The 21,939-nt window shown below is 38.0% G+C and overlaps 1 protein-coding gene across 1 annotated transcript in view; it reads left to right on the top strand.

Moving 5' to 3' along the window:
• The first annotated feature begins 3 nt into the window (after window positions 1–3).
• LOC108762549 (mediator of RNA polymerase II transcription subunit 12-like) overlaps window positions 4–21,939 on the top strand; it is a 24,304-nt gene continuing 2,368 nt past the window's right edge. The window contains exons 1-4 of the mRNA XM_018509587.1: window positions 4–1,976; window positions 2,079–2,182; window positions 2,273–2,469; window positions 12,169–12,241. Coding sequence (XP_018365089.1) covers window positions 4–1,976; window positions 2,079–2,182; window positions 2,273–2,469; window positions 12,169–12,241 — 2,347 coding nt within the window. The remainder of the gene's footprint in view (window positions 1,977–2,078; window positions 2,183–2,272; window positions 2,470–12,168; window positions 12,242–21,939) is intronic.

Below are 21,939 nucleotides of genomic sequence, written 5' to 3'. Positions count from 1 at the left end.
CCGATGTCGCGGCAGGAGGGCGGCACCGGTAAGAAACTACCTCCGACCCCGACCAAGCCGAGCAACGTGGTGATCAGCCGTAAGCTCGCCTCTCTGCCCGCTACGCCGAGCAGACAACTGCCAAAGACCAGAACGCCCTCCGAGGAGAGCTATTATAAATCCGATTATAACGAGGACTATAATTACGCTTATCGTAGTCAGGACAATCTGCCGCAGGACACATATACGGAGAACATTTACAGTCAGCAGCAGAGTGGCCAGACCGACTCCGCTAACAAAACTCGATATCCTGAGATAAATCAAGATAATCAGTATGATTACACAACGCAGGTCGATGGCCAGTATGGTCAGTCGTATCCAGAGCAACATACGCAAAATAGCTACGAGCAGCCAACGGCGTATGCGCAACAGAACTCGTACAAGGACGAGTACCAACAACCTTACGCGCAGCAAAACACTCAGGCGTATCAGGGAACGTATCTGGACACGACATATCCAATTGCTAGCCAGGCGAATGATCACCAGTACGCGAATCAGGCGAAGAATCAGTACGACAAGCCCGACGGTATGGTAATCGAGGATAATTTTCACGAGATGGGCTTTAATCAGAACAACGTTCAGTATCAGCAGTCGGATTACAAACAACAAGATGTATATCAGGAGCAATACGATGATTATGCTACCGTACCGACGAGCGTTTACGATCAAAATAACGTCACGAACACCTATAATCAGTATCAGCCGCAGCAATATGACTCTCAGTACAATATTAATACGTCGACCGATTATCAGAAAACTTATCAAGAGACATATAATCAAGTGCCTGTTACATCGCAGGATAATTATCAAGAATCCTATACAAAGCAGCCGCAGGAAGATTTCGTAGATTATCAAACGCCGTACAGTAAACAGAATGACGTGCCTACGACGTATAAAAATAACTATCAGGAAACTTATCAAGATTATCAAGAATCATATGATGAATATCCAGATTCGTATCAAGGATCTTTTGAGGAGCAGCGTTATAAAAATGATTCATCGACAGCGACGGACAGAAGACAGAGTGAAGTGCCTGAGTTATCCGTGACCACGCCACGAGGTCAGACGAGAACGAATGGTTATCCATCGAGTGAATCAGAATATCTTTATCAGTCTCAAGAGAACGAACTCGAGAACAGCTCGAGAAGAAAGAAAATTGGCGGTAAGCGTGAGACGAGCCCGCTTCTCCAGCAGAATACGGACTCGCTCGAGTCGAGGGACGACGAGCTGAAGGATTCGTTCGAGACCGCCGTGAGTTCTGTCGGTAGCAATCAACTTAAGAAAGCATACAGCGAGTATTCGACGGCGGGTGACTCGAGTCCCGCGCCCGTCACTTTGGTGGAGTCTCCTCAGAGCATCGCTCAATCACAGGCAACAACGATGGTGAATCATGTGACGACCAATCACGTGACCACCACCGCGATGGTCCACACCACCACGAACATCGTGAATGGAAAACGACCATTGGCCAGAACAGATTCCTATCAGGAGGATGTTATCGAGGATGAAGACTATCCGGAGATTATTCCCAAGGAAATGCAAAGGAAGGATTCGCAGCTGTCGCATCAGAGTCAGCTTTCTCAATCAACGCTCTCGCAGAAACCGAAACTCACGAGAGGGGACTCTTACGTCTCGGATAACTACACCGAGGACTCTTATAGTCATACAGGATCGTACGCTCAACTGCAAAGAAAGGATTCCTTCTCGTCGACCACTGAAGGATTCAAACCGCCTCTCACCAGGACTGATTCGTATCAGCAGAGAGATCTACGAGGTAGCAATTACGGGCATAACTTTACCGCGCCACAGCCCATTTCCAGAGCGGAGAGCTATCAACGTGGTCACTTCAAGGATCAGGAATCGCTAGATCAGAGCGATATCGTTCTGGGCAACGCGGTGAACGGTGACTATCAAATGCGGGACGAATCTCTTGAGAGGTACGAAATTATGATTATAAATCGTAATTAATAGTCGAATACAATATTCTTTCTCTGATATATCAGTTCGGGTATGTAAACGAATTGTTTATTTTTTCAAAGGTACGAACGAGATGAGGAAGCCTTGCGTCGTAACTCTCGAGAGGATTCACTGGTCGATCAATACAAAGGGACTCCGCCGTTGTCACATATCGAAAGCCCACGCGGTAAGATATTGTGTTAATTATTAATTAAGAAGTAACACACATTGTTTAACATTTTCTTGCTAATCAATCGATCGGCTGACTCAATTTCAGGGAGTATAATAAAGCAGGCGTCGTTGGATGAAAGTGTTCAGATGGACACTCCGCCGAGAAGTCCGCCAGAGCCACCAGTCGACGAGGAACTTCTCGGGATGGTCGCACCGGTACCTACGCAACTGAAGGAACGCCCAGAGATGACGGCGAGGCAGAGATGGCATTGGGCGTACAATCAGATCATCATGCAGCTAAACGTATGTAAAATTAAGATATACAAATACATTTTTAATTGTTCGCATATGAAGATACGGTAGACAGAAACGATAAAAATAATTGTCAAGGAATTCTTTGTTTTAAATTTCGATCATTAAACCGATCACGCCGGGATTCGTTAAAACGGCGGTCAACGATCGCAGGGGCGACCTTTGGAAAAATGCGGTGATGCCGGCAGTAACCCGCATTAATCGCAGTCCTTCACTTACAATGGCCTTGTCAATCATTACCTTCACGTAACATCGATTCGTTGCACACGCAGACAAGCAGCTACCCGGTTCTCCGGTTTATCGCTCATTTGTATGTTAATTGTTCAAGGACGGAAGGTCGCTGGCAGTACGTTGATCCCCATCGAATATACTTAACGAGGCTGTGAAATAGGGACTCGATGCTATCTATAGTAGGGTATGATTTGCATAAGCTAGTTTTGTCTACATTTAGCAGTCGCTGATGTGCCAATGTGTCATGATGATTGATAGAACGTTGGCGATGTTATCATTAATGCAGCGGCAGGCGGACTCTCTATCGATTGGCAGAAAAATGCTTTTCCGCGGCCAGACAAAAACAACGCAGAGCTGACTTGATATACGTGCACATCGGTATATACATAGTATATCGGCTTATATATCAGCTAAAAAATGATTGAGCAAATATCTCGCAAATGGCCTGCAGATAAAGAAGTGTGACATGTGACGTTACTTTCCGAGAAGGATGCTACTATAGACGTAATATGGATGCGACGAAACATAGGCATAATATGTCTATGCGACGAAATGTTAAATAATCAAACACTCGCGTGACGCAATCGATAACATCGTTTCGCCGAAATGTTTATTTCAATCATCTACGAGCTCGTTCTACTTGAAACTTGAAACAAAGCGATGAGTATAAAAGTCACGATATACATAAATTACAGTAGTTTTCTATCGTTTTTTTCCGTGAGTTTTACTTCCTGGCCGCAATTCGTGACAGAGATATATTTTTTTCTTTCAATCGCACCGATATTCCATATCGTGCTAATCGACGATCGTTAAACGTTATTACCGTCATATGCCGTATATTGATTTAGGTGCAAGGTAAATGTTCAACGATACAAAGTGTCGTAGCGAATTATTGACGCTCGTTATCGCCTCGGCGTCGCCACCTTAAAAATATATCGCTCGTCGTCGGATCGTCCGGTGCCAGAGATTAACGCCTGGCTTACACGAAACTTCCATTAACGCAGTCTTGTCGGCTCGAACGAAAGCACCAGAGTACGCACCTGGTGCACTCCTGGGAACCGCAGCAGTCGATATATCGTATATGTTCGAGAAACTTTGGTTCCGCCAGCGGAAAATGTAAATTCGTGCGGAACCGTGGGTTGGCTGAAACAGGCAGTTGCCGAAGCAATTGTTTGTTTTGCCGCTTCCACGGCTTGGAAACCATGCCAGGAAGGCCGGCCTCTTTGCGTCATAATTGCCACAATCAACAACTGTTTGAATATAGCTATCGATAAAAGAAAATTATGCCCTGCACGATTATTGTAAAATCACGTAAAAAAAATGTGATTTTCCAAAAGAATACAAGAAAAAGAGGGAATAATAAATAAATAAAAATTCGCAGAACCATAAAATTTTTTTTAGTTTTAGGCATTATTTTAACGAACGTATATCATAAGCACAAATTCTTCGCGTATAAGGAAACAATAATCGGATTTGCTACAACTCTTGTGAGACTTAATTATCATTTTTTCATGGGTTTGTGCATTTGTTCATGTATGCTTCCTCACCTTGCCTATCTGCCAGAAGAACTATCCTCAGCGGAATAATCGTCCTACGGGAAACAATTTAGGTGTATATATTGATTTGCTCAGAAATTCGATTCGGCGTGAGGAATACGGTTCCCAAGAGTACAATTTTTACGATACGCACTCCTACACATCAACTGTTTTGATACGCAAAAACATTTTCAGCGTAATAAAAATCCAAAATAAATCGTTCTATGCATCTCGCGAACGTCGAAGCGAAATATCTTCCGAGTATTTCTCAGTTTCTTCTTCTTTTTCTCTCGCCACGTACAACGAAAAGAAAATGATCGGATTACATTAGGACGGATATTTTAACGGTAGAAGAATTTTTCTGCCGCTTGGGACTGAGTTTCTTCGCTAAAGCGATTTACAAAAGCTCAAGGGTCAGCTACCCGAGCGTACTTTTCTTCCCTTCTTTGTTTCTTACTGATAAAATAGCTTTTACGTGTAGACACTTTCTTGATCGTGACTGTCGATAGTCACTGCTTTCATATTACTACGCACGTCGACGGATTTCTCCGCCGCGTCGTCGCCACGTTTTTTATTATTCACGTAAAAATGTAGACTCCTATGCGCTGCCCGCGTACACTTTGCATTTTATTCGAATTCCTTCGCGTCACATGCATTTTACATTCCACCATCCGTCGAAACGCGTCTTGATAAAGCTTCATCTTGCCTCCATTCTATTTTCCATATACAATTCTTTGCGCTTACGGCATACTATTTGCAAAGAACTTTGTCGGTTTCTTTTAAAATGCAATTTGAACATATGCAGGTCAACACAATCCACATATGTGCTCTATATTCAGTTTCCTAATTACGTATTTTAATTAATTCGTATAATTTAATTAATTAATCACATGCACACGGATATACGTGCAATAAATGTTAAAAAAGTAATTATTTCACGCAGCTCAAGATTCTTAACAAGCTGAAGATGACTCTTCTTTTTAAACGTGTACATATGTTTTCCTGCGATAGGACCTCGTAGGATGTAATCTATGTAGGCCAAGCCGGTAGTCGGCGTCATAATCAGAAGCCCGTATGATTGCCAGACCGACGGTGAGGAATCGGTATCACCTTCGCCGCAAGGTCTTACCTCCCGCCATTTGCTTATCGCTGCTGGCGCTTGTCAACCCGAGTCAAACGTTTCTCTTTCAGTACAATAATAGTCAATGATCCGGCGAGAGACTGCGAGCACATCGATGTCGTGCAGAAGGACCGAAGGGTGAAAGTCTCGCCCCGCTCTTCAAGTTTTCTTGAAGTTACCTCTTCTCTTTAGCTTCGAAGTTAAGCACACCTTCGACTACAACGAATCGGCGAATAAAAGAGGCGGAGCGATTGTATCGATCGTTATTAGGCTTTTATTAGACGGAAGTGTTGTCGTATGCCTCGCAAAGGGCGCATCCGTACAGGGGGTCGTGTTAACTTAAGTGAAAATACCACTAAGTGGTCCAGCCGAGGGAGACTGACCACCACCTTCGGCTCGATTCTCGTGCACGGATCTTTTAGCGAGTCTGATCGTGGAATTGGATGAAAGAGGATCTTTACGCGAGGTATCACTATGTATCTACGTCAAAATAAATCGGTGGTATGGGAAAATTATGTGGGATAGAACTTAACCAAGAAAATTATTACGAAGAGGATAGACGGTGGATGTCATGTGCCTGTGGATTATACGTGCAACGAAGATCAATATTATGAGTCAAAAAGAAAATGCTACAACAACATATATAAGAAACCTTTTTTTTCAAACTAGTTCAAGTACAAGGATACAATTAACGGAGCGTGTGAATGAAACTCGATAAGCACTGAAGCGGATATCCTTAAATAGCGGATGCAGCGCTATCACGAATATCCTCGACGATGTGTAACTGCGATATTTTAGTATTTTAACGGCTTTGTATGTCGAAGTGTCGTGCTGAAATCGTCGTGGACAACGAGAATAATCATAATTCTTGACATTGTCGGAAAACCGACAACGTTTTGACGAATTGAATTTAAAATTTTTGCTACAATTTTTGAAAGAAAAAGCGCTACCTTATTGAGTAGCCTTGTATCGTCTAGAGAGAAAAGCTATACAATGGAGACTCGAGAGAAGTCGACGGAATGGGCTTTATTGTTCCCTTTAAAGGCAGGCCTGTTTGCTATGAAGTCATCGTTATCTTCGAAAAGCGTGAGTCGTGGCGAGAAGGAAAAGGAGAGACTCTCAAAGAAAAGTCTTCGCGAGCCGCGAGCAAAAATACGTCGAGGATCATCCTTGTCTGATCTAGATAAGCTTCAGAATAAGGCGATTCTACCGGATGTCGTCAAGTCAACGGAGCAATGCTCCGAGTCGCTCCCACATTCGCCTGCTTTATCCCGAACGAACCTTCAACTGGGCAGCAGTAGCGTGAGAGGCAGCATAGGTGATTTGATGAATTTGAAGAAATATGGTGGATCTACTTGGAGCGTGCGAAGTGAGACTCTCATTGCGAAAGCCGTGCCGTTGAGCACAGTAACGATGAAACAAAATTCACCTATCGACAAAAGCATGGAGGATGATCTCGAAGACGAGTTGCAGGACGAATTTCCGATCTCTGGAAAAGCATTAACTTGCGCTCAAAGAACTCAGAGACTCAGTAGACTTATCAAAAAACAGCGACGAATAATGGTTTACAATCCTAGCGTTCTGCAGAGAGATGTGGTAAGTCACCGTCGGTCAAAACGGGGATTGGAACAGTATTTTCTATAGCAATAGTTGGATATCTTTAAGAAAAAACGTCAGTTTTTATTTAGTGAAACTTAGGATTGAGAAATAATTTGTTACCTGTAACGAGGTTAGAATTAAAAATTTCTATTTTTTTTTAATAATTGTAACTTAATTTTCTTTCTTTTTTCCATCTATAATTATAACTTAATTTAATTACATTTTTGTAACTAGTAACTAATTTGTGTCACTTTTATTTTATACCAAACTTATTCAACATATGTATAAGCTGAATTAAAATAAAATGTTCAGTGACAAATTAATGATTATTTTTTGTAATTGGAATTTATCGTATATTTTTATTTCTGGTAATCATCACACTCTGTAAATGTTTGCATTAAGAATTAAGTTAGAATTTTTTTAGTATGCAAACGCGTCTTAATATTGATCTCATAATTTTAATCTCAAGTGTGATATATTAATTTATCGTACATAATATAGCAGATAATTAAATGTTTAGTATAAGTAAAATAATTTAGCACCTAACCGTTAAAAATGTAAGAAAATATTCTTATATTTAAATTAGTAATGCAAAAATTTAACAAGAGGATTATTAAAAAATAATTAGTCACAGTTTTTTTCTTTCAAAGAATAACTAATTACTGATTCTGGAAAGTAACACGTTACAGTTACAAATATTTCCCAATCCTGACTCTCCATAAGTCATTTCTGATTCAGTTCGTTAAAATTGCCTGTTTTAAGCGACGTTTTGATAAGTATAGGACCTTTGTAGTCGTAACGGGATGCGAGCAAAAAGCATTCTCAACCATATTTGTACGGATTAAATAAGTCATTTTAAGCATAGCGGCGATGCCACAACAAAATAAACTGGTTTACACGACGAACAAGTGAAGTTACAAGAGTAACACGTCCACATTTGTCTCTTGCCACTCGCGCCACGTACACGCTTTATTTCTTGACGGATTATAAGCGAGACCACGGACAAGAGGGTAAAATGAAAAGAACCATTTGCTCAGTAAGATCGTTTATTTTATTGTTTTTTTTTATAGCGCACAGTAGTACGATTCTAGGCTCAATTTTTATTGAACCAATAATTTATCAGACTGAATATCAACTCTATTCATGAGTTGTCTCTCTGCGATGTGCATGCAATCGCGATCGAAGAGATCAGCTTCATTGATCTCATTGTCAGACGGAGAGAAGAGAAGAGAAGAGGGATATATACTTCGTCGTTGCTTCAACTGAATTCGAAACAGCTTTTGCCTCCGTGATGACAGACACTTACAGGATTTGAAATATTCATGATACATTCATGTCGCCTATACGTTACGGGACTTACTGTTAGATGCTTCGTATCCTAATACGCGAGCGGTCATCACAGGGTGTTTGTCTTGCAGGGTTGTTATTTGAGACTGATGCTAACGAGAGCATGTAAAATGAGAGCGCAGCGAGAACGTTCTCATGCACCTCTGCGTTGTCGATACTCTGTGAAACATTGCTGTAAATTCCGGTTGTATCCGCGCGATACCACCGCTGAAGTTTTTTTAAATGTTTATGAGGTACGAACAGCCATTTCGGTGCAATTTTCATGCAACGGGATAATGCTCCCGTAATTTAGACTGATGCTTTCTACGCGGTAGTCCTGTTGGAACATATTGGAAACGTTGTTGTGGAAATTCTTGGATGTCCGTCGTACCATTTCTGTGTAAAGTTACCCCGTCATTTCCTGTAACTTCGCCGAAGAGAGTCATGAGCGTTACTTTGATAAGTACTTTGACGAGTTAAGGGAAACGCAATTTCGAAACGCGTGTTTCGTGCAAATGTCATTTTACTTATATATGTATATGTCATACGACGAAGTAATTCGGAGAGAATATTTATGACAGGCTTTCCTAAAGTTATTTGATTTAAAACCAAGTCAATTTATTACATTGTGTCGAAAATGTAATACACATTAATTATTCGCAGGGTTTAAATGGGTTTCTCAATTTAAAAGACTGATTTATCAGAGAAACTCTTTCTAGTTCAGTTTACTTTCAGTATCGATGAGCGTCAAATAGCCAATCGATTGTGGATTAGCCAATCTTATGGTCGCCCTAGTACTCAGCTTACACGATGTGGGTAATCCTCTAGATGCTCGTTAACGTTCTCGTTGATTGACTTATGCTATTAGTCGGTTGCAACAATGACAAATGAACCTCTCACCAGCAATTCGACTGAAACAGAAACGTAAGCGTGTTCGTATCTTCCTACGCGATCCAACAGGGAATAACACGTGTACGTTCTAAATCCTTTCTCGACTGCATTTAGCTTTTTCGTATTTAATTTAGCTGTGTATTTGCTTTTATATATTATTAGTAGGTCAACGAATACAATTACGTCTTGAAAAATGTTTAAATGTCGTTGAAAAAGGATTTATTGTATGACTTCGTATCTGTTCTTCGGGTAACCGAGCGGTATAGGCGGTTTCCTTTCAATTTGAGATTTCGTATTTACGGAGAAGATTATAAAAAAGAATTAAAAGCGGGGATCTTCGTCCTTTGAGGCAGTCTGTGCCCGTTGAACCAAGCCAATTGGTACTGGTCCAGGCGCTTTGGAAACGTTTCCTTTTATCCGTCTCGTCAAGCAAACGAGGCATCGACTCTTCTTTTTTGCCTCACCTTCTTATCTGGTCCGCTCCTCTTCCGGGCAAGTCGCGATTCTCACAAAGATTCTTCTGCATTATAGTCTCAAAGATACGCGATCATCAAAAGAATTGAATTCGAAGCTGCGATTTAATCCGGTCGCGTTCGAGAAGAACGAGCCTTTTCCGTTCAATTCCTAGAATTTGTATCGTTTGTAAAGCAGATTACAAAGCTGACGAAATGCGAAATAAATTTTGATGTTGCGTGACGCTACTGTTTCCATGATTTACTTGACTGATAAGCACTCATCGATTTTTGTTATTTGTACGTGTACGTTAAGTCGTAAAATGCGCCTTTAGACGAGCCTCTTAAGCTATTAAATAAATCCTTGTAATTCTGTCTCTCTCTTTTACACAGACACAATGTGATCTAATCAGCGAACCGTCGCACGCAGAACGTGTGATTTTATCGCACTCGGTTTTATAGCTTCCCTCTTAGTAACTAATTTATACATAATTTATATATAATTGGAATATAATATACATATATTAATACGATAACTGAAAATAGCAGAAAAAATTCACGCGATTCAAAGAAAAAAAAAGAGATTAATCCACCTGATACGAGTTTGACACGACGCGAACTACGATTCCTGAGCCGACTGTCGTGAAACGTTAAGTTATATTTTTCATTAGCCACGTTCTACTATGATATCGTTCTAAGAGGATAATCGGCCTTGGTGTTATTTATGACAATGAGCGAATTTATCACGTTAATCGTATTTCGGTTAACATCAATCTTGTTAACAGTTTTGTAAACGGCAGTTTGCAAACATTTCAAGCTCAGATCTGCCAGCCTGATTCTCGACCTTTACGACATCCGGTGTACCGCGAAATGAGGTTAAATATCTTATATAATTTTCTCTCCTTTCTGTTCGCGAGTTATTTTCCTTTATGACAACGTTGATAAGTTTAGTCAAGATACAGAAAAATATTTTCCATCATCACAACTTTTTTGCAACAACTTGAAGTCCTACCGTTTTGAATAATGTTTTCGATATACCGGAAAGGAAAATTGTCCTAGAAACGAGCTTGTAAAATATTTTAGCTTTACAGAAATTGCACGAGAATTATTAATGTGATTCTATTGCGACGACGTTGTGAGGATAGAAGTATAAATAATTCTATTTTAATTAAAATATGATATGAATAATGTATGATAAATGATACACAATACTCTTATTATTATCCTCGTAGAATATTATTTGAATACATTTACGAATAAATACTAATTACGAATAAATACAATTAATGTTACGAGAGACGAAGTTAAGTATACGTACGTGATATTACGAAGGACAAAAGTATACGTGTGTAAAGTATATGTATATAATTCATATTTAATGATGGTTTTATCATAATTCCTGAAACTAATTTAACGATTAATTACATTAAGAAAAGTCTTGATAAAATTTAATGCATGCACTACACACATACACACAAAATACGGATCGGAAACATAAAGCGACGGATGAAAGAGGGAACAATTAGACGAAGATATGTCAACTCTTTTTTCATCATGAAGTAATATAAATTTATCTTTTACAAACAACAAAACTGTTGTGACTCTTTTAAATATGGTTATAGAGAAAAATTGCAATGTACAAGAGTGCTATTAGATGATAAAAAAATATGTGTAAAACGTATATTAATACTTTTTTCATTTGTGTAACAATTCAACGGATATAGCTTGTTTCGAAATAGTAAATCAGTGCGATTTATATTCGGATATATACACATATATATGTATATATATTTTAATATACGCAGTCTTAAGTTACTGCTGTTGCTTTAAAGTGCCGTAGCTTATTAAATTCCTGAATGATCTAAATGATTTTCTAGCTTAGACGGTCTTCATTTGCACACTGTCGTACAATTTCCAATCTGAGCTGTAGCTGTATAGAAATTCAGTATATCTTGGGTAGCTTTATTTGCGCAACGAAGATTATCCGGCCTTCTTCCTCATTGTTCTTCGGCTCGGAAGAGATCGCCGTTTTGCTATGGAATATTACAGACATTTTGAACGTCAGATTCAGAATTCATGTTTATTCATGAATATCAAGAATATAATTAAAATGGCTCTCTCTCTCTCTTCCTCCCCCCCCCCCTCTCTCTCTCTCTCTCTCTCTCTTCCCCTCACTCGTCACTCAACAGTCGGTTTGTTGTACGCACAACCGCAAGTTCAAATACAGTTAATTGCTAACAGTAATGGCTCCGTCATCATTCCTTTTTCTGAACATCCAAGTAGCAAGTTTCTTTCATACTGTACTTTTGTGAGATCCTTGGTCGTATTAGTCGCTAATGAGATTTCTTTGTGACCATTTTCGTTGATCCTCTTTGCTTTCTGTTGTCTTCATTATTGCGTTTCTTTTTAACGGAATAAAGTTCGATCTTTCTAAACTTTAATACAAATAAAAATTTATCAGATTTATAAATAAATGTATTTAATTATTTTATTGGTGTTATAAAATATTAATACAATATTCTTTTTTCTGTTACAGGTGAGTATTATAATTTTGCCAATTGCCGCGATAATTGTATTGATGCGACATGCGACACTGCTGATTGCGACAGGTGAGTCATATTTTCACACAATGCTCTGCCATTAATCATTAGCGTATCAAAACATGTATATTATTATTATTATTACAATCGTTGATACAAATATTTGCCATTCGAAAATTTCCAATAAATAGGAATAAAGAAAATCTGCAATTGTGGGTTGATAAAATACTGCGTTTGATTACGTTATTATTCGAAGTATCGATTAATGATACAAAGCAAAGCTTGACTTCTTCTGCGTAAAATATTTTTTATTATAAGAGAATTTGCAGAATAATTATATAAAATAAGTATAGAATAATTATAGGATATAATTATAGGATTATTATGTACAGAAAAAAAAATTCATAAGATATTTTTATTAGTTCGAGTGTCATAAATGTTAAATGTAACGAGAAAAATATGATTTACATTATTGCCATTTATTGTCACATATTTTCCTTCCATTATACTTTTTGGAATCTTTATAGAAATGCACTCCAACTACCTTCTGCTATTACGATCAAAACAATAACTGTTTAAGCGTATGTAAAGCTTGACAACCGGCCACAAGTATTAGAGTATATCGGTCGAGAGTGCAGAGAGAAATGCGTGAATACATAGTCGCGAGTGTATGCGCGACAAACGAAGCAAGGCCAACGATTAAATATTCATGAGACGTAGCGGAATATATGCCTGGTATTTACTTTTATCGTAGAAACTTTTCTTTTTAGCTAATAATACAGCATTCACTATGAAAATCGTAACGATTTTACAATTTTAAAATCGTTGGAAATCATGAAAAATTTATGATTCCGTGCGAAAAATGATTCACGCTGGATTTTTATAATTCCATATCTATTCTGACAGCTTCCTGACAGCTTAGCTGGTTACCTTTTGAAAGATCGATTGTAATTGCCGAAGAATACTGAACATTGATTACAGAATAGAATCGCGATTTAATACCAACTTGCAGTATGAATCGATCTCCAGGGCAAATGAAAGAGGAAGGGAAACTAAGAAAATATTGACGAACATTGAAAGAGAGTATCGATAGTTTGATCCTAAAGTGCTCGTAGTTCTGAAAGGGGTCAACAGTGTCATGTAACCACCGTACAATGGTTCGGTTAAATAGTTTCGAAATTTGATATATTCGGAGGGTAGCGTGCACGTCGACCAAGACCGATAAAATCCGCATTTTCTTCGTGTTACTTTGAGGGTTGCCTCCATCTTTTGTATACTTGCCACGAGTGAGTATCTCTGATATATATATCCGCCCTTTTACATCGTGAAAAGAAAACGAAGATATACAACATGTAAAACACACAAATATAAAAACAAAACCGAGATACTTAGAAATGCTTTTACTAAATGAAAAATGTATGCAAATGCGCTTAAAATAAAGAAAAATTAGAAGAAAAATTTAAAATTGCAATAAAAAATATAAGAAGAATATTTTAAATGTTAATCTCATATCTTTATATAATATTAGCGGGATTTTTATCTATCCAAGGTAATGGCAGTCTACATGTGTTAAAAAAAAAACGACATAACTAAATGAAATTTCAATATCAGTTTCGAAGTTTGCAGAATGGTTTTTAAATCCGGTATTATAAAACGAGGTCAAGCGTATTTCAGGGAAGTTTATCTGAGGAAGTATTCATGTTCGAAAAATCGGAAGTTTACTTTACTAATTTATTGATGCTTTCCAGCAAGCAATACACTGATCATGTCGTCTTCGTTACATTAGCAAACAACAAGGATGTAATAATTTACTGTTACACTCTGCGTTATCTGTATCTCTTGCTGGAAAGCATCCTATATCTCGCATTCGGCAAAACGTACGAATCCTGTCGATTTATCTCGCGCAATTTGATCGAAGACACATTACAGTGGGTACACATATTGGATTCTCCTTAATGGTAACTGTACGCGTAAATTCCATCGGACTACACTTGATACAAACCGAATACATGGGTTTACTCTATTTTACCATGTCGCACCGATCGATTTATCGAGCCTATAAAGTAAATTTGACGTAAACGGATACTTGTACATATATACTTTCGATTTATCTTAAGGAATAACTGAGGACATTAACTTGACCGTCTCAAATTCGTCTTTCTCGTAACAATTTGTCAAATCAATTGATCGAAGATCGGGCTATATCGTGACGTTTTTTCCTCTTATTTTTTTGTTGTCCGTCCACGTGAGAAATAGCATGATTTTTTATTGTCGCCATAATGCGATTACAGTAGGTTGCACGAAACGCATAAAAGTTGACGTTAGCAATCAAGGTAGGATCAAACCGTGTTGTTCGCGATTTTTGTGAATGGCTCGACATTGTGGCAGACGAGCGTCCGCTATGTGAAGTTGCAGGTTACATCTGATATTGAAAGAGCGACAGTGCGACACACCGCAAATTCTAGTTGAATTGAGGAGCAAGCAACACCCGAATGCTTCGGAACTAAACGAGCAAACCGGGCTTTGCTGGCCGTAAATACCTTGCGGCTTCCGTGCTTTGTGAAGCTCACCTTCAATATAAGGAAGGAAGGAAGGAAGGAAGGAAAGCTTGAGGCAACGCCGTCGTTATTACCAGAACCAATAGCTTCCGTCGCGTTGCAATATAAAAGAGAACGAGACACCTTACGACCTGCCAACGTCGTATGTTCATAAAGTCAACGGATGAATATTTCCGCGGCAATGGCTCCCTTGGAGTCGTACGTGAGGATTAAGAACCGTCGATATGGAACGAACTGATACGTTAGCTTACGAATGTATCCTTCTTTTTCTTTCTCTTAGAAAATCGTTATTTAAAATTATAAAATCGCACGACACAATCCACGTTATATGTATACACGGATGTAATAAATTTTATAGATTGTATCTTATATTTGATAAATTTACTTATTTTTAGTTAATATCGCGTGATGAAACTTTCGTATTGATGAAACCGATTAAAAAGAGTTAAAATATCGTGATATAAATGAGATCTATCGAGTTATAAAGACTTGAAAGAAATGGAGAGAAAAGAGGATCTATAAGATACATCTATCGAACGGCGTCACGTTGCATAGCCTCAGCCGTTCATTTTATTGCTGGCTATCGAGGAGTTCATCGATAACCTCGAATTGCCGTTACGAGAACTACCACGTAAGCATTGGACAAAGGCGGTGCTTTGCGAGACAATCGACTGATCGAACTAGAATAGAGCGAATGATTGACTGAACTTAGACAATTTGCTTGTTTCGAAGTAATCGGGAGAACGGACCATGCATTACTAGTTAACATGACGTGTTTCGAACTGATCTCAACCTACGTAGATGATTTCTGAGGTTGAAGCGCCGATAGTTTCCAAAGCAAGATGCTCGGAAAGCATGAGAGATCGTTCGATCAAAATTATCTAATTGGAATTCTCCTGAGAACGACGCATTTCCAAGCTTTACGTCTCCTCGATCGCCGACAAAATTATCGACCGATGGGGAGTTATTTTTGTTATTACCTTTCCTCTTGCACGACCAGATACTTCTATATGCATGTTATCGGAGCGAAACTGAATATAACTCGTCCGATGGGACAAAATCATCTGCTAAAATCATCTGCTAAAGTTTCGCAACGGTCTCGGACCTCTCGGACCTCCAACTTCGATCGTCGCAAAAATAGTATCATCCAGCGACGGTGAGGTGGGAGGTGAAATTTGTAGATCTCATTTCGAAGTCATAATGCTATTTCAATGAAATTATAATGTTCGATATTCTCCTCAGCTACACTGTTAAATTTTATAGGGTCAAATTAACTTAATGTGAGTCGTCACTGCTCCTACTCAATAATATCATTATTTTTTATTAAAACAATGATTTATATTTGACATTATACAGTATCAATTTAATAACATTATATAGTGTCAAATTTAATCATTTTAGTTAAAAATAAGGATATATATTTAGTAGGATCAGTGGCGATTCACATTAAGTTAATTTGACCCTATAAAATGTAACAGTGTACGAGAAATTCTACTTTTGTTCGCGAATGAGGTTATGAAAAATCATTAAAGATCGTTTAAGTCTTATTTTCGATGCGGTTCTATAATGAAACGATAGTTACGACATCGCTCGTCATCGAATCGACCTGACGTACCCGCGATGAGGAGTAATCTGTAATCGATCAATCTTTCGGTAGCGCGATATCTTCCATAATCTAGTTCCTCCAATGATCCATCTGCTCCTCGTTGAAATTCATTCGTTCGCGAATACATTCGGTCCACACTCGTTTTGATTTGAATAGAGCTCTTACACCTCGAGCGACGCGGATCACTGCGTTGCAACGCCGTTCGTTCAGTACGCGAGCAAAAGAAGCCGTATGAGAAACCCTCGTTGTGATTTACGAGGTCACGCGGAAGTTATGACAAGGGTTTGTTCCTAATGCATTTAATTCCCGTTTAATTAATGATTTTCGTCAAGCTGAGCATTCGCTTGCCTGGTTAATTTGACGTCTTTACGTCTTTACTATCGTCGTCCGCGTTCTTTCCCGCTTCATCTATTGCATAATTTCTTTTTCATTCCATCTTGGGAAATATATTGCATATATAAAGATAGTATAGGATAAAACCACCCAAGAGTGCTCATCGCTCAAAAGTTCGCATTGAGCTTTACGACGAACCGATTAAATTGTAAGAGCTTTTTTATTTACACAGAATGTGCCTTTTTAGTTTGCCAATCTGTATATAAAAAATCGTTGTGATCGTAGCAGCAATAAAAAAGATATTTTAAATTTTATGACTTTAACCATTCTCTTTCCATATTTTTCATGGATAAATTGATCGATTTCTACATCAAATTGTTGTTTCGTGAATCTATATTATTTATATTGTGTGCATGCAAGTCTCTGCTTCATATTTAATGATATATTTACTTAATATCTATAATAATTTTTATATTAAAAGTAAAAAGTGACACGATGACTCAAGAGTTTGCATTTGAGAACAGTTCAAAAGTTTAAACATGAGCAGCACTGGCAGACACCGATCATTCGAGTAACATATTTTGTAACGGTCTCTATTCAAGTTCTAAATTCGGTGAAAATTGGATCCAGTGACAGAGCTGTTGGCTCTGGGCCCATGTCGATTGCGCCGGAATCGACCGTCGATCGAAAACTTACTTGTGTGAACTCTGTGTATAAAAATACACTCAAGTACTTATAAACGTATCTGTTTAATGAAAAATAAATGCTATTTTTACTTTAATTAACATTACTTTTCTAATAAGCCACACTTTTTTCATAGTGCGAACTCTTGTGCGAACTCTTGAGAAGACATTTGTCCAAAAGTTCGCATTTTTCCCTTCTTAGTAGAATTAATCTCCTGTAAAAACAAGTGTGGTAGTATTAAATTGATACTTGACAAATTTTTAGTTTAAAGTGTAAGAAATAATTTAAGCATCACTTTACTGTACGAACTTGGGTCCTTGTACAAGTTATATAGCCTTAAAAAAAAATGCGCACTCTTGGGCGGTCTTACCCTATGTATAGCTCGGTTGTGTGCTATATTAATATTAATGAAACACCTTGCGAAATTAAAGTGATAATTATACCACAACTTTAACGTTCTCTGCTTTCCTCGTGCTTCGCTAAGGAAGGTTAGTTTCGTTGAATGTAAATTGCTTGTTTTTCAATCTGAAATTGTTTATCGATCCGTTCATTTCGTAATAAATGATATCGCAAATGCTCAGATCTTTTACTCTCTGAAAATCTCATTAATTATCATTATGTGTTCACTGCTCCGGACAGCAGAACAAGCTCTCGCGCGCTTCGAGACAAGTTCTCTAATCGAGAACAGGTGTTCCCATGTACGCGCTCGCTTACCGAGGATTTCGGTAACTGACGGGCGTCGTCGATCCTACGCTCGATGAACAACAAAGTGCAGACGAGCGTGGAGTCTCAAGAACTGGAAAGTAAAAAGAGCAGCTGACGTGAAACGCGCTCGTTGGAAGTGGAACGGTGAGATTTTCTCTAACAACACGCTCTAAGACTCGTGCTTTGCTGGAAATAACAGGGCTGTCGACAGTTGTCTTTCACATTTCGCACATTTCACTTTATTTCTTGACTATCTTTCCGCTTCTTATATTGAGTCTTTTCAAACCATCTCGGAGCTCCTCACGAACGTGTCTCGCTTCCTTGACAAGTCGCACCGATTTCATATGCTTTTAAGTGCTTTCCACTGTAGGGGTTCTGAACTTCCGAAAATCCACTATCTGTCGCGTTCACCTTAAATTCTAATCCCTACACCCAACAGAGCTCCTCCCGCGCTTATTTCGAAGTGATCAAATAGAATTTTCGTCGAGCAACATCTTAGTCTCTTTTGAAACATTTGTAAAGTCTCTCTCTTTTTCTCTTTCTCTTTTTTTCCTCTCTCTTTTGTCCAACTTATTTATTACTCTCAAGTTCCGAATAAACATGAAGCTGAACGGCTGGCTCGAATCTTCCAAATGAGGAAATGCTTGTTGCGTTTTGGCCTCCTGGCCGTTTTCCAAGTACACAATTCGACTGTTCCGTCTGCTAAGTAATTGAAATTCAATCGATCACGATCGAAAATGCTGACTTGTCATTGCCGGCAGACTGGAAAATAAGTGAGACAGTTGCCGTACCAGTCGGAAGCGAGAATGTGTGTGTCTAACTTACGATTTTGTTGAGGACAATAAACCTCGTCCGAGCCCGAGTTGCAAATAATGCAGCACTTGAATGACCGCATAGTATTTTGCCAAGTCCATTCATCATGCAATACTTCCGAGTGTCTTGTATTGTTTTCCCGTAGAAAATGGGCACGGCATATTTATTTTTGCTCTTACTTTTCCGTAATGCTCGTTGGATGAAAAGAAAATGCATACTAAACTTAAAGTTGATCGAAAAAAGGGTTATAACCGTAAACTAAATTTTCATATATAATTGAGCAAATGCAAATAACCAAGTGCCAATATTCGCCATTATATTGGCAGCTCATACATAAAGTATTAAAGTTTAGCATTCGAGATCACATAAAGCCACATTGAATTATTTTTGGTGCCAACAATATATTTGTTGATAGAATTACACCGAGAAAAAAATTTAGTCAATTTTAATAAATATCTAGTTCAATATTGCCAATTAAACATTTATTTACAGTAAATAAATATTTGTTTAGTTTTCAAAAAAAAATTGTTAAATCAAATTAACATTTCTTGTATCAAATAAATATATTTTTATTTTTAATAAATATTTAGTATTCAACTAAATATTTATTAAAATTGACTATATCTTTTTCAATGTATAAACATAACAATTATTATTAACGTTATAGTAGTAATAAAAGTGGCTCCTAATAATTATTTTATCGTGTAATTATAGTCACAAATACTAATCACTAATACTTTTCTCTTATAATCAGTACAAGATATAAAATAAAGAAGAGGAACGGAAAAAGACGTGTGTAGATTTGTACTAGAGCTTTCAGAAAGTTTTATTCGAAAACTGCGCCTGCGCGATTAAAGAGAGGGAGAGAGAAGGGGGGGGAGAGAGAGAGAGAGAGAGAGAGAGAGAGAGAGAGAGAATGAGATTTCCGAAACTTACTTACTGCTTGCTTCATTTTCAAGACGGTTAATTTCCTCTGCTTTTGTAATTTATTCTTCCACCCTGCTGCAGAACAACTTACAGTACTTCGTGTTGTTATACTGCGCTTCCGACTTTACGCCAAGCCGGAATCAAGTAGAACGTATCTTTTTCTCTCTATTTCTCTACCTTATCGTATTTTTCTTTTTTTCCCCCCCCCCCCCCTGCATTCTTTAGTCGTCTCACAAACTTTGGGCTGACCGATTTTCTATTCTGTAACTGATATTCGAATTTTGTTTGCACGTAGCAGCGAAGATCTCTATATTGAAGCACGATGCTTATCCGCTAAGCCAAGCTCCGTATTATATTTCTCCTTTTATTGTCGGAAATTGTGATACGAACGCGCTCGAGAAAATCTGCCTGAGGAGATTCCGAAGGAACTTGCGATACTTGCGCGCTTATAGCATGAATTATTTCCATTTTAGTTATATTATTCTTAGCGATATAGAATGTATCTTAATGATACAATTTGACAAGCTAAATGGATCCCATAATAACCCAATTATAGAAAATAAACGCTCGTGGCTGTTTGACTGACTAAACTAAACCAACGCGAAACCGACAACGATGATAGATAATGTAGAATCAACAGCACAGATTCAGATAAAAATTAATGACTGGTTTTGATAAAGTAAAACATTGCCCTCATGGCGATTAATTATCCATCTTTCGTGAAAATGAACAATCATTTCAGATGCCTAAGTAATAACGATCCCACAACAAGTGGCTATTGCTTTCGGCTTTATAACCGGACTATCAGCTTTATCGATTGCTTCGTCGATGAGTAATTAATTACCTGCGATAAATTTGATTTACGTCTGTACGAGAAAATTTTATGTTCTTGTGTGCGTTACACTCTCGAAAAATATATAAAAAGTTTTCCGTCGTGCACGAGTTTATGAGAAAATATTATTCTTTAATTTTATGGATAAACACATTTCCATCTTGAGTTTTATATTTCCTAAGCTGCATGGAAAATGCATCCCGCAGAAAAATGCAATCACACAGCACTGAGCTATAAACATAATGGGTTATGTCATCCGTTATTTCAATATTTGCGCTGCATGCTGGAGAACTAATTGCGACTTTGTTGTAATTGTCTGAGAGATTATTTCTGAACAGCGTACGATTACCGTAAATTATTTCATCACTACGTGTAAAAATGTTCTTTACACGTGCGCAAGCTTCAATCTGGTTTTCTCGGTCGATCGATACTTACGAAGGAGTGGTTTAAACTTGGACAAATTTAAATATTTAATGTCACATGAGATTGATGATACGCTGCGCAATTGCATTGTTAATCTATATTAATTAAATGTTGTCGTGAGGTTGTAGGTATTTTCTTAACACTTTTAACGCAACATAAAGTACAGCTATAATGAGACGATGTTCTAAGCGTCGATTTTTACTACGGATGCTGTATCCAGTCTGCCTCGTTCCAGCTGTACAGTTCTTTAATTACAGAGAGTTTGGAAGTTTAGACATAGGATCTATGTCCACGCTCGAGCCATTTTAACTTTTCTCTGGTACAGATCTCTTATTCTTTTCACGTCACGGTACATGACTTTTTCCTAATTCTTTGACAGGATTAAAACATTCTCATTTTATTGAGTTTCCGTTTTACATTTGATCTCTTATTTTAAGTCTACACACACACACGCGCGCGCGCGCGCACACAGGGCATCCATTAAAATTGAAACTTAAAATACTACAGCAAGAAAAATAAAATAAAGAAGTTATTTATAAATTTTCATTTTGAACAGTAATTTCTGAGATAACAAGATTTTAAATGTGGCTAATTACAGACTACGTTTATATGCCATTTAGTCCATATTTATCCATGAGTTGCATGTGCGATAGATTAAGTGAGTGACAGTGAACGCGTATTTCAACGCGCTCACCAATACTCGTAGATGATTATCTAAACATAGTCTATAATTGGTGATGTTTAAACCTTTATTATTCCAAACATTATTGCTAAAGATGAAAAATTAACAAATGACATTTTTACTTAATTTTTCGAGAACTCTTTCTACTATAGTTTGAATCGCGAATTTTCGCACACTTTTGTATATATTATATATATATATATA

Source organism: Trachymyrmex cornetzi, unplaced genomic scaffold, assembly GCF_001594075.2.
Source record: "Trachymyrmex cornetzi isolate Tcor2-1 unplaced genomic scaffold, Tcor1.1 scaffold309, whole genome shotgun sequence".
In the NCBI taxonomy this organism is placed as follows: Eukaryota; Metazoa; Arthropoda; class Insecta; order Hymenoptera; family Formicidae; genus Trachymyrmex; species Trachymyrmex cornetzi.
The sequence above is the reverse complement of the archived record's forward strand: the minus strand, read 5'-3'. Positions and strand labels throughout refer to the sequence as shown.